Raw genomic sequence first — 15,010 nt, forward strand, 5'->3', positions numbered from 1 at the left:
CGCCGCGAAGGAACGGGAAGAGCCATCAAACACCGATCTGAGACGTTACGATATTCGGATTTTAAAGATTAACATTTAGATTCATATTGTATACGTGTGTAAATAGAAAATTTGAAAACTGATAGTGAAATCGGTTTATTAAAATAATTTTATAAAATATTAATCGTGTATTAGTGAAATGCATTTCTGTTACATCTTCAATGTATAGTTACATCTTAAATTTCGAACGTTTAGGGACTTTCCAAAACGAAATAAATAACAAACAATAGAAATAAAAATAAAAAAATATAGAAATATATCCGGAATGTGGTATTGATTTCTTTTTTAGCGGAATATGGTGTCTCAATTTATAGACGAAACTCGAGCTGGAAAGACCAGCTGCAGCAATTGTAAAGATTGCGAGTCGCAAGAGTCTATACTTCATTATTCTGCTTTGGTTTGGCCAAGGGCTTGGCCTACTCAAAGACGCAAACAAACGGAAAGCAGGTCGCGCAGTTGTATGGAAAATAAATAACAGAAATTTCGCCGTAGAGGAATGTGAAACCACCATCGTCCACTAGAAGCGATACTACACTCACGGCGCTTACATACAACCCTCGAAACGCGTGTCACGTCATCATCCCCTCGTCCTTCCACGAGCAAGCAGGTTTCTATCGATTGCTGCGCGAGGGTTCTGGGGGGGTGATTTAGGCTCCCCATAGCGCGAGGCATTAAAGTCTGATGCTCTTTCGGGGGCCGGGCCCGATACGGTGCCGGAGGCTGCGCGCGTTGCACCGGCATAAAGCTCTCGAAGATGAATGTGTCTGAAGCACACGCATACCTTCCCGATGTGGCGATCCTCTCGCCCCTCGCCTGTCACCTCCCCCGCCCCTCAGAGTTCAGTGTTTGTTGAATTATTCAATCCTGTTTCATTCTTAAGGACGCTCATTCGTGTATTGGGATCCTTGAAAGACGGCTATGATGAGATAAGCAAGAATTCATTCCCTCTCCAAACAGCCCTTTGTTCCTTCCGATGTATTCACAAAATAAATACACTGCAAATATGTTATTTATAAATTGACAGGAAGATTTATTCTAATTCGCTTGATCTAATTCGCTAATCGCTTGATTTGGACAAAATTATTTTATTCGAGAGAGTTAATCTGAATTCATGACGAATAAACGGATGAGATTCTGCAGGGAGTTTCTGCGTGTAGCCTGACCAAAACAATGATAAAATCAATTACGCTGTTAGAAATTAATATTAGAATGGTAAATATTTAATACAAAATTGCAGACTTTAATCCTCAGGACAAAATTTCGTTTTCTACAATTTTCTTTCTCGACGCGGAAATGTAATGGAATTGATTTTATGCATATTTCTCGAACGGGCGCGTATCCTTGCGGTTTTCCGCTCGCGTTCTGCTCGAAAATTTCGTTCGGCAATGACAGCGAACGACGTTGAAGTGTATATCCGTTATTTTCCGAGCGATCGAACATTTGCTCGTCACACGGAACGAACGAGAAGAAGGAGGCGGGAATGGGAACCGCCGTAGCAACTGTGGGAAAGCGACGTCGTTGGCTTCGCTATCAGCTGCTCGGGATGCGAAATGGCGAAGCCATTGAATTCCCTGAGACAAAGGGAGCGGCAGGACGGGACGCGCGACGCGGGGATTTGTTTCACGATCGAGCTTGAATTGTCTTGAATCCCCTGCGAGCGAAGGCTAGATCGCGCGTCAGGACTCAAATAATTAAACTGAATTCAAACCGCTATTTTGCGTAGTCGTTAAATTAAACTGAATTTGGTTTACAAAAGTAGCCCGATACAATTTAATAATTTAAAACGATATGAGTTTTTTAATTTAATACAATTGAATTTTATTTTAATTTTTTATACTACTCTCTAAAAGTAAATCACTGGAATCATCACTGATTTTCAGTGTATTTCATTTTCCAATGACATACTTTGAACTATGATAAGCAGTGACTATTTCAATGTTGTTTCAGTGATAATATATTAGGGCTGGTGATTTGCTTCGAAGGCTTTGACATTCGAACTTCGAAGCTTCGAAGTTTCGAAAAATATATTTGTGCAAATGATAAATTTATTCAGAATATTTACAATATTTACAAATATTATAAATAAAAAGAATTAATACATATACGAAATTATTCCTAAAAAATTTGAAAGTATTATAATCTGAAATATTACAAATTAATAATTAAACTTGGTACATGTGCAAAAAAAAGATAATGATTAATAAAACAATCCAATTAAGAAAATTCAAATTTTTAATGTATTTTTCAAAACTTCGAAATTATAAATTTAAACTGAAGCGCTGAAATTCACTATCTTTCAGTGATATTCATTGTTTGACTTATTCAAACAATGTATTCAGTGATATACTGTTTCATATCACTGAAACAACATTGAAATAATCACTACTTATCACAGTTGAAAGTATGCCATTGGAAGATGATATATACACTGAAAATCAGTAACGATTTATTCACTTTTAGTGAGTAACAAGCCGATAAAAATTTATCTTTGTCTAATTTAAGCTGATTTAATTTAATTTCCATCAATTTTGTGCGATTAATCGTAAATTTATTTTTTCTTTGAACGAATGGAGATTTAATCCCGAATTGGAGAGTTCATAAGAATTCAACGCGTAATAATCTTGATCTCAAATAACGCTGTCGTCGAGGAAGACACGCGCCTTCGCATGCAACGAAAATTAATCCTGCCTTACGTCCGTGCGTGATTCATACGAGAAATATGAGTAGGGACCCGGGCGGGGAAGTAGGACCGATACGCACGTGATTCTACGATCCCCAGTCGGTTGGTCGGTGCTGCAAGCAGGTCGGGAGATATTAACGAGAGTATACCGCCGCTCGTAAATCGTGGCACTTAACGATCGATCAGCCAGCGACAAAAACCTGAACGCTCATCGCACGCAACTCTCATTTGCATCGTGAAATTTATATAATGAGAGACCGCGTCCATCACAACGTTGCACTTGAAATTAAATCCCTTGCCGGAGAGTTTAGAGGTGGAGAGCTCTTCTAAGAAACGATAAATTGGAACGAACCGGCAAGAACTTGTTTAAGTGTAAATGAACGTAATTATGACAGAACCAATGTCACGTGCAACTAGTTTCAGATATATGTGCGCATATATATTAAATAAAACGAAATGTAATTGATTTGAGAAAAAAAAGAGAGAGAGAAACAGTAAAAAAAAATCAGCTCTTCGATATAATTTTTGTAACGTAAAACTTGTAGACAGAATTTCAGAGACTAAATATTGACATCTAAACTATAAACGCAATTGAGAAAAAATCGCTTTTAAAAATTGTAAAAATATTTAAATTTTGGCTTAAATTTAATTTTAATTTTAAAAAATTATTACTTCCTAATATGTGAATATTACAAGTTAAATTTGCATTTGTATTCATGTAATTCTCTCAACTTTAAGATTTAAATAAATTCAAAAACATGTTAAATAAAACAATAAAAGAGAGATTAATCGTTTAATTATGATTAAATATGTTTAAAGAATACATTTTCCCTTTCTTCGGTCTATCGACTTGCCATGCAACCAACGAAGCCTGCGGAGCGTAAAAGATGCATTTGCATATCAATCCTTCGCGGCCCACTCGCGATGCAACATAAACGTACAACGATCTTCTCGTTAGAAAATTGCGCGCCGATCACTTTTTCCACCCACGATTTCCGACTGCTTGCAACACCGCCAACAACTGCTTGCCAGAAAATATCTCTCTCGAAATTTTATTAGAAAAATCCATGCACGTTTGCACTATCTATTTTATTAATAAATATTCTTGCCATTTTTTTTCGTTTAGAACAAATTAACATTCAATAATTACTCTGTATCCCTGGCAATGATGGTGATTCAACTGGGAATTTTTCTAAGGTCACAATTAACTGCAACGGAAACTTCTCATGTCATTGAATCATTGTGTAATTATTCAATAAACATGATAATAGTAATTTAATATAATTACAGTCGAGATATCTAACATCTCTTTGCTCATCTCGCGTTTAACGCGATGATTAAGCCTTTGTTATTCAACAAAATTGCCTTGCTGCTCAATAAAAGATACATATTACTCATTATGACATCATTAATGTACAAATTCTTAACTTAGTATTACTATGCAATAAGAACTAATTTTATTTTTAAACTTTTAACTTTTGGATGTGCTACACAATGTATGTGTTACCGTGAAATTTTCATGCTTATAAGCTGGGCTTGTATAAAAATCATTATTTTGCAATAATCGGGCAATTTTGCAATAATAATATTTTGCGATCTGCGGAACGCAGTTAAAGCAAGCACATTTCTCTTAACCCTCCTTAGCATGAGCTCGAATATGATTCATCAGTTGTGGTTCTCGTCGTAAACGTTTCCGCGGGACACAGAAGTCAGTCTCGAAAACTATTCTCGTGGAACGGAAACACACTCTGTGTCGGATGTAAGCAATCGAACTGCGCGGCGAGATTTCTAAACACTTGGTGATGTTTTTCAAATTCTAATCGCGTAGTAATTCTAAACACTGATTCTAATAAATCGAGAACATTCCTACCTTTTAAAATCACCATTGAAGAAAATGATTCTAGACCAAAGAGAGATCAAACAGAAATTCTATTGTAATTAAAATAAAAAAATAAGAAATATATAATCACAATATTTTAGAATTTTAATGTAGGATTTTGAAACATTTTAATATCTTATTATTTCTCTCTCTCTCTCTCTATTAAATTATATGTACAGTTATATTGCATATAAAGATTTCGATTTGTTGGTCCATAGGAAAAGAATGCATTTTTCTTGTTTTTTTAGCTTTCTCCAACGCTTCAGAAATATCGAACCGTTTCGGAACAGGATACTCTTTGGAGATTCAACAAGAAGAGGACCTCCCGTGCGAGATATTCCTTAGAATTTTCAAGGGCTGACTCTCCGAGAAAGAATCCTGATACGATCCCAGCTCCCTTCTAAGGGAGGGATGTACTATAATACGCGGATCAGAATTCGGCCGCCCACGTTGCTCCGCCATTCTAAACCACGAACCAGACGGTAACTTGCCCGACTGCTATGTATTAAATGCTTGTTGCAAAAAATAAAATAACAATAAAAGCAACATAAAATAAATAGTGCAATATAAAAAAAGAAAAATAGATAAAACTAATATGACAAATAAAACATATTAAACAAAAATTAAGTACATAGATAAAAATATACTAAATATATTAAATATTTATTTGAATTAAAATTCAATGTAAGAATATCAATTTTAAAACTATCATGTAACACAAAGACAGAATCTCCTTACCATTACTTATCAAATATACTTTATTGAAAAGGTAATGAAAAGGTATGAAAAGGTAATATGAAATATTGAATAACTATAGAATAAAAGAACGATTCAACGAAAATTAACGTATGGCTTTCAGTCTTTTATGTTCAAAGAGCTCCACCTATATATCGATTGATCGTAGAAAAAACTGCATGTTGCATCTGCTCTTTCCGAACGCGCGCGCCACCCTTAAGAGCGGCTAGATTAATATCACGATGGCCCTTTCGTCGTTCAAAAATGAAAGGGCGGAGTGAGGGCATCATATGTACTAGAGAGGGGCAGGAAATTGCTCTGGAAATGGTTCTAATTTCCTGGCATGGCCAAGGAGAAATATCAGGCAGTCTGTATTGCGATCTGTTCCGTTGATGTTCCATAATCCATCGTAATCGATCGAATCGCGATTCTTCCTTTTCATCGTCTAAACTACAGGTGGTCAACACTAGCTGCACGCGTGATGGCACGCGGATCTCATTATGAGAGCGAACAACAGACTCTACCTGCCTCCGTTTCAACCATCTATTTTACCAGAATTCAGATACTTTAGAAATTCTAATGTCTCCTTGGAACTAATAATAAAAAAAAACAAATAGAGACAATTTGAAAAATGATAAAATAATTCTTATCAAAAAATTTAATTAAAAGATGTTAAAGATGCTAACAATGTAAAAGCACCGTCACACTCGTGATTTTTTTTACACGTATAAGAGTAAAGTACATTAAAGTAATTAATAGCTATACTAATTTTTGTCTTAAAATGTTTCTACAATTATTTGCTCTTAAAATATCCAAGTCCAAAATTATTTTTTGTTTAAAAAAATCCATTAGGAATATGACGGTGTTTGCGCACGTATACAAGAGTAAGGTACAATTATTCAAAACTCTCGATGTTTCTTTGTATAAGTATATCTTAAAGCAAAAATGTAACAAAAAATTTTAGTATACCTATTTTTTTTTTCTTTACAGTACTCTGTACGTGTTTTTCGGGAGTGAAAATGTTAGCATAACAAAAGCATGAAGTCAGCACCCCCACATTTGATATTAATTTTCTGCGAATGGATAGTAGCAATAAATTCGCGACTAGAGCAATAAATGAGCACTCAATTGTGGCATATAGTCTACTTTTTCTCTAGTGATGGGAGTGCTTTAGGTTCCATTAGAGGTGATTTTAATAATGGAAAAGTTATATTAAAGCTATAACGAGGATTTGATACATTTATACAAAAAAATTGAAAGCAGAATGACTCGGTTTTTAAAAAGAGAATTGTCCGGCCTAATCCGAAACGGTGAACTACCTTCGCGAAAAACAAGAAGTGGAGACTCATCGTCTGATCAAAGAGTTTCCGCCGCTCGACTCTCCTCGCGAAACGGTTTAACCCGCGCAGGGGGAAACTCAATTCAGAGTTGGCCGAGAACTTGATCTATTTTCTTAATGGCCGCCCCGTTGGCATGCGTCCTAATGCAGTGGCGCCCGCATGCTTCATTGCAGAGAGAGCTTTCAGACTCTCTCTAGAGATTCTCGAGAATCATATATATATACTCCAATCTCCCGAATAATCCTCTAATTTTGCACAGCTGTTTAATATCTCTCATATAACGTATACATATATTGAGTTGAGGATTAAAGGGTGGTAGTTCATAATGAAAAAAATAATTTGAAACACTATGAAAAATTTATGAAAATTATATAAGAAAAATCTTTCTGAATCTACACTTGCAGACAGCTTGGAACGGCTCGCTGGCTTGAGAACCACCGTCTTAATGGCCGAGGACTCGCGCGTCTTATCTTCTCAGGGCCCGCGGACCTCGAAACTTTAGGTCGGACCGGCCGACTTCTCTTGTGTGTATACGCAGTCGGAATACGCAGTCGGGACGGCTTTTGATACCGCACGGCACGGCCTGTCGCCGGCGCGATGATGGATGACATTCGTGCGCGCGGCAAGAACGAGGGCTCCGTCGCCTCGTCGACGGCGAGAAACCACCGCGTGTGTCGTCGTCGGGCGACGACGAGACGGCGCGCGATGCATTCGACGATCGTGATTAATGGCAGCAATGGTTGTTGTTGCGAGAGACTCTCCGCCGGTTGGAGACGACAGGTGCCATTGAGGCAACGGGACGAATTAAGCGCGTGATTCTGTCATACCGTCGGCTTTCGACCTGTCCCGCGTTTGTCCGGGCCCGTTGCTGCGTCGCCTCGCGGCGGCAAAATCCGTCCGATCCGATCTCACGGGACTTATATCGCACGCCTATTACACCGCGGAACTCGCGGATATCCTTCGGCCAGCGATCAGAATAGAACTTAATTAGATTAATTAGAATTGAACAAAAAAAAAATTAAATTATTCCTTCACTTCAATCGCAAAACTTGCTAAACGGTGATAAAAATTTCATCGTAAATGTCAAATAACAATTTAAAAATTGTAACATTTTATTAAAAATCATATTTTAATTTTATTATGTTAATGTGTTAATTATCTTAATTAGATTTTTAAAAGTACATCGCGATCTTTTGCACTTTAATGTCATTTAAAATGCATTTTACACAAAAATAATTTTGAAGTTTTAAAAAATAAAGAGATCAATAGACAAATATATAAAATTAATTCGTATATAAACGGGTCAATCGATGTTCTTATATTTTACTTATTTTGTCAAGAAAGAAATTCGTGACACTGGTGAATTTTTAAGTCTACACCACTGCCGGATCGTACTTCATTAAATAAGTCCGCGGCCAAAGATGCTATCGCCTTTTGACACACTCAGTCAATTAAACTGGAACCCTCGCTCGACAGGGCTTACTTAATTGATCCAATTTACAAAGAGATTAAACGCGTCCCGGGACGAGCCCGAAGACAGTCGGGTGGCCAAAATTTTCGTACGAAGCGGCCAATAATTACAGTGTCCGCCAGGTATTTGGTTAAGATCACGAGATCCCTCAACGATATCGTTTTGTTCTTTTCCTCGACAAGACAATCTCGTCGGCTTCGAATAATTATCACTTTCCGGACGGCCGTGTTTTTATCCCCATCTAGCACTTCGTATAATGAATGATCGGTGGAATGTAGGTAGTTGTCATTTCTTATTCGCATTGAATTTTCAATGTTGTTTTCAATTCGGAATTCTTATCAAACATCTTAATATCTAGCGTATGAACAATCTATCGATTACCATACAATGAAATGTTTTGTTTCGTAAAATGATTTTCAAACTTCCGACGCTGCTTTTAGTTGATGAGATCGACTTATTGGCTGTGAATATACAATTATCGTACAATTATCTCATATGTATTATTTGACAAAATCATTTAAAAGCATACGATCCATCTCATTTTCTCTCATTTTAATTTCCCTTTCAATTTACTGTTTATATCAGAATAGGAATCTCAGGAAGTTTAATAATGTAATATCAAAGCGTATTAAAGATACATTCTTTCACTATGTTTTTATCGACAATGCGAGATAAATATCCGTGTCGATATTCTTAAAATATACACGGAGCACGAACAATCCGGAGCCGCCGCGCCCTTGATACGCCCCGGTCCAGAAGGGGACCGAAATAACTCGCGTCGCGAACCGAGTCCCCGCGCGCAAAGAACAACATTTTCGGGCCCGTCCTAATGGCCACTCGAGAATCCTTTCTTGCCGAGTTTGGCCGCGCGAAGGTGTAAATTGGATGGCGGCGGCGAGCAAGGACCTCGTTTTGGCGCATCGAAAAAAAAAGTCACCGTCGTCGCCAAGTCGTGTCGATGATCGCACGCATTGCGGATATTCTTATGAGAGCTTTCTCTCTTCTGCAGGGAAAAAAGTGTCACAGATCACTGCTATGCTGATTTGTGCATGTGTGAAAGAAAAAGAAAACTATTTTCTCTAGAGAAGTGTATTACGATAATTTATAGTAAAAAAAAATCGCACATATATGAATTTGATTACCGTTATCTGTTATAACGTGTATAAGTAATTTAAAATATAAATCGTTCTAGAAAATATTTCATTCTGCTTTATTCGCAGCTTACTTCGATATTTATATTCACTTATCTATTTGTATGTATTCGACAGCTAAAGATAGGACGGAAATAGCTTTACATATATTTGATAGCTTAAAACGTGTTTTAATGCGTGACGCAAATACTTAGGGATTTCAAGCAGTTTCAAACGGACCGCTGATATTGAACTACAGCCTTGTCGATGGTGATCGACGACTGAGACGTAAATTTAGCGGCATGAGACCAGGTAGCTCGAATTAGAAAACATTGACCGTCAAGGCGCTGATATAAAGACCTTACCGTACAGAATCACCTGAGAGTTCTGCGAAGACGAGCTTTAGGCATGACTAATCTCGTGAGCGACAGAATTATTAATCTGCAGAATTACCTTATAGTATCTCGACGTTTCTGATTTTTTTTTATAGTAATGTTAAAGCTCAGAACACAATGAAAGGAATAAGGAACAGGAAATTGAACATAATATAGGAATTAGAAAAAAATCAGAAGCAAACAATGTAATTTTTCGTTCTACCTTTCCTAATTCCTTACGTTCAATTCTCTATCTCTTTTATTGTGTCTGATGAGTTCTTATAGTATTAATAATATATTTAGTATCATATAACTTTAGCATCAAGTCGCAAAAATCCGAACATTGTCAATTTTAAATTCTTTGTTTTATATATAAAAATTTATGGCAAATAAAAAATGATAATGCAAAAACAATTAATTGACTACAGTTTACAAACATATTCGTTTGCTTCGAGAGTATATTCTTCCTCGTGCTGGCTTCCTTGGAGGTTGCCATTTATCACGAAGGTAGCCAGGGTCTTCTATGAATCAAGATTATCTACCGAGCGTGAGAATCGCCGCCGCGATCGCAGCTCGTTAACTTAATCCGATGAAGAATTGACAAGACAGTGCTTATATTTCCGTCGCGAACTACATTCTTGGCAGAGTGGTTAAATAAAGTTATGTTAAATAAAGTTGTGATTTAACTCAAATAATATGCAGATCAATTTCTCTCGCTTATCATTCCAGAATGGATTGCGGATTTTTATGCGATGCATCTTTAAAACTGGTTGCGAAATGATTGCACTGTTAATCAACGGTAAAAACGAACAATAACAGTGATGTGCATGTATGCGGCATAAAAGAAAACTAATGGCGCATAAATAAAAATTTTGTTTTCATTTATATTTATGAGTACAAGCTTGCAAGAGTGCGTGTGATTTTAAGATTCGGGGTCTTTGAAAATTTATTTTACAACTCGTTAAAATAAAATAAAAAATTAACCGCAGCGTATAACACTCATAAAATGCTTATTGCTTTAAAAGTATTTATTACACATGACAAGAAATACTGTTCCTTATAACGTACTCAAAAATGTACTTGACTTGAACACCGGAATAATAATAGCGCTACTAAGGCGTCGACGAAAGGTCAATACTCTTTTCTCAGTTTCCCTGGATATCTCGTCGGATTTTCTGTGTGTTTTATAAAGCGGCCGTAGGATCCTTCTACCTGAACGTTCGAAGGTGTAAGGGCGTGCGGCATTTCCTCAAAGATTCAAAAGTACTGTAAAAAGGAAGGAAAGAGAGAGAAAGAGAGGCAGAAGAAAAGGGAGAGATGCAAGTCCCAGAAGCTCGTTTTAAAAGGCTCCTTTAAATTTTTGCAGGTTTACGTGCAGGTTTACTGGCCCCAGAAAATACCGCTTCATCCTGTGGACACTATTGTCATCTAACAATACCGCGGTATATACAAATTCGTCTCTAAAAACCCGTATAATCGTCCCGCGAGCTCCTTTCACAGATTGCTCCGAGAAACGTGGTGCGCAAATCTTTATGAAATTTAAGCCTCAAGATCTTTACTTTGTCATGGATTTATAATTCTTAAACACCTGGAACAAGCACAATGATGTTTCCTACCTGGATTCGATACATTTTCCTTATATACATATACTATTCAGAAACTGTGAAATTTGTGACACTCTTAAATAGTCACGAAAAGTTTAAAATGATTAATGCCACTGTGCGAATGCATTATATAAATCTCTGGCGCGTTTCATGTTAAAATAGATTTTCTACATATACAATAAGATTCACGTAAAATAAATATCTCGAATAGAACGCGTACATATTTGCGAGTCGAAATAGGTGACTCTTGGTGGTCATAAGAAAAAAAAACTTATCGAAGCTATTAAAAAATTTTCTTTGACGAAACTATCTTTAAACTCTCGCTTTCTTAAGATTTATAAACTGTATGTCCAACTGCTCACAAAAGAAAAGAATGTTTAGACGAAAAGAACGTTTCTTTTCCCATATTTTTGTCCAAGATCTTTTCTTACGTTTCAAATGCGTTAGAATATGTTTCCACAACCTATTTCAAATTCATCCTGTATACATATATTTTTTTCTCTCTGACAGGATTTTCGCCTTATTGATCACTAACGTGAGAAACTGAAATTTTTGCGAATTATTCACAAACAAAGATCCAACAGATTAGCCTGGATCGATATCGCTCGTTCGACTGTTGCGACGCGTAAGGTGCAGCCCACGTGCACACCGTGACATTCCAATCGTGACTTGCAATCTGCATTCGTAACTTCGTATCTACTCCGACCAATGTCCGATCTTTTACGCTGTTAGTCTCCTTTTAACGGCGCGCGCGCGGGATGAATAAGAACTCGCTAATTGTAAGTAAAGCCATTCGTTGAAAGCGCGATAATTGTAGTACCGTTAACTCATGTTTATATAATTAGAGACTTTTAAAGCAAATATGTTATACTGGCCGTAAGCTCTGGGACTTACGTATCGCCGTTTATTGAGCAAACAGAATAAGAAATAATTTTTCAATGTCGCGCACAGATTTAATTCGTTGATGAAAGAAGCAACGTTCGTGTATTATTCATAAAGCAGTGGCCGTTAAATTAAAAAGTTACTGAAAAAGTTCTTTCCTTCAGAATAAAAGAAAGACGTTGTGTTACGTGTCAGGCATTCTGTACGATTTTTTTGTTTGTTTGCAGAAACCAGCTTACTGCGTTTAATTTATTGCAAGATGAAAAAGGCGAAGAGAGAGAGAGAGAGAAAGAGCATCTATTCGGCCGCTTCTGTGCTCGAGTATAAATGATTCCACTGATAAAGTGCTGATGCATACCACGGCTCTTCTTACGTAGACAATCAGTCGTGTATCGGCGATATTGAATTCACGGTGTGCCCGCACGATCGCGTGTTTGCTCGTGCTATAGTCGTGCACGAAACGAGAAGAATCGACGGGAATGCGGACGATGTCGTTGCGGGCGTATCTATATAAAATGTGTTTGATCGATAGAAGAAGCGGGCGTTATGTTAGTCTCTTTGTAGCCAAAACTGATCAACTTCGCAAATAAAAAAAAAAGCGGAAACAATTCATGAAGTTATATAAGCTGATCGCGAGTTCCGCGGTAAATCGAGAAATTTATCAAAAGTTCATTTAACAAGTCGGAGTTGGCTTTTGAAAGAGACTCTCTTTCCGAGAGGATCTCAATCCGGAAAGATCTGCCAACGGAATAAATCGAGAAGGTGAGGGGGTTTCCCCTCCCACGCCCCCTCCCCCGCGCGATATCTCACAAAAGACTCACTGAACCGCGTCACGAGCGAAAATGTGTCATTACCGCGCAAAATTACGATGCCGGCGCTTCCATACGCATCCTGCGTCCCCCCGATATAATTGCCATGAATTAGCGTCGATCGATGGACAGCCCGTGGAGAAATGTCGGCGCGTATATCGCAGGGGCTACTAACATCGTTACGCTACGACCGCATTTTTCGGAGCGTAAATTACATGGGTTAGATTTTAGGATAGAAATTTAACCGCATTTCTCTATTTACAATCTCTTGCTTGTGCATTTGAACGTATATGTATATAATACGTCTCAATATATTTTAACATATTTTAATATAATATATTTTATTATATTTTATTATAATATATTTCACATACGTGCAATGTCATCTGACTTTTAATATATTTTATTGTAATATTTTATTAAAATATATTTCACATACGTGCAATGTCATCTGACTTTTCAATCGTTTCTCGTTTAAAAATTACATAAAATTACAAATAAAGTTATACCATCCTGAATTCTGATGCGAACTGTTTGGTCAGCGGATTTAAATTTAAAAAACCAAAAAAATAAGATTAATTGGCGTATGATCGTTCGAGGAAAAGTCTAATGTTTCTTTTTGAAAAATAAAGTCAGAAAAAAATTAAATCCTTTAAATATCGTAACATAAAAATGTCCGTATAAGACGTACGATCGTCGCGTGTTGCAGTTCCGCCAGAAGTACTCCAGAAAGTATCGTCCCTCGTTAAATTGTACGCGCTATACAGACGCTAACGCGCTCGGTTGATCTCATTCATCGCCGCGTAATTCGTATAGTAAACACGCGAGCTTTAATCGATCGCCCCCGATCGCCGCCGGGATGCGAGCCACTGCGTGCGCGTGAATTACCGGGTGCCGGGCGCGACCCCGGAGGAGTGTGTAATAATCCTCGGCCGTGGCACGTGGCGGGGCCGGCTTACGGGCGGTTACGTGTGTGTATATATACACGAAGATTGAAAAGTACTCACTCTGACAGTTGACGGCACCCAGAAGGACGATCAACAGCAGGATCCTCGTCGGCTCCATTCTCCGCGGAGGGTTGTTTCTGCAGCTGTCACAAGAGTCACAGCACAACTTATTAACCTTCGCCTGTCCCGCGGGGAAGAGTCTCCAGACGAGCCACTCGAGAATAATCACCGGGAGATCGGAGGCGGTTCCCCTCCCCCGGGCCCGCGACTATGAAAACGAACTCGAGAGGGTTATCTCGTGTCGCACGAAAAAGACGAGAGAGGGTCTGTCCTCAGGCTGTCGCTCCAAGTTCGTCGCGAGTCTCCCCGAGAGATTGCGTTCCGCTTCCTGTTCTCCTTCCTCCGTTCTTCTTTCCTCTCCGTCTTCGCGGGACGAAACGGAGCGTGCAGGCACTTTCCGCGCTAATTTCACCGTGCAGAGGCGAATGAGTATACCGTTCCGTACCTCCCAGCGTCACGCCGGTTTCCCTCGATAACGGCACGACGACGACGACGATCGCCGGTGCGGATTGCCTCTTCCCTCAGAAAGAGAGAAAGAGAGAGACAGAGGGTGAGAGAAAAAAATTTGCCCTCCTCTCTTCGGTTTCTGTCACTATCGGAGCGCGAGGGAGTGGAAAGACCGTGGCGTGCTTCCCCCTCATGCGTTGCGGATGACCGCCGGCTGGCTCCCTTTCGCGGGAGGGTTGACGCGGCGCGCGTATATCGGAGAAGATATCCGGCTGTGACACACACACCGGTCGTGTCGTCGGGTTTAAATGCGTGGGATCAAAGTGAACGCGTGACCGCGCGGCGCAGCGGCTCGCAGACGAATGCCACCGCCACCGGAGTCACCGAGAGAGCGCCGCTCTTCCGAGTTCCGCGTCGGCACGTAGGTGCGCGTCCGTAAGTCTTCCCCCCTCCCGGCCGCTCTTCCGCCGCGCGCCGCGCCGGCCGGTCGCCGGCGCCGCCGTCGTCTCCCTCCTTATCCCCACCGGGCGCGTCGAGCGCGCGTGCGGTCGACGCATCAATTACGTTTGAATCGGAGCCGACGCGACGCCGACGACGACCGCTCAGCTCGGAC

General features: G+C 39.1%; 1 protein-coding gene across 2 annotated transcripts in view; it reads right to left on the reverse strand.

The window, feature by feature from the left end:
* The window catches only part of LOC105453073, a 61,422-nt gene extending 46,697 nt beyond the window's left edge, over nt 1–14,725 (reverse strand). For both annotated transcript variants that reach the window (XM_011694776.1, XM_011694774.1), the window contains exon 1: nt 13,951–14,725. In XM_011694776.1, the coding sequence (XP_011693078.1) occupies nt 13,951–14,008 (58 nt within the window). In that variant the 5' untranslated portion in view covers nt 14,009–14,725. The remainder of the gene's footprint in view (nt 1–13,950) is intronic.
* Nucleotides 14,726–15,010: the final 285 nt, after the last annotated feature.

The sequence above is a fragment of the Wasmannia auropunctata genome, unplaced genomic scaffold, assembly GCF_000956235.1.
Source record: "Wasmannia auropunctata unplaced genomic scaffold, wasmannia.A_1.0 LD336022.1, whole genome shotgun sequence".
In the NCBI taxonomy this organism is placed as follows: Eukaryota; Metazoa; Arthropoda; class Insecta; order Hymenoptera; family Formicidae; genus Wasmannia; species Wasmannia auropunctata.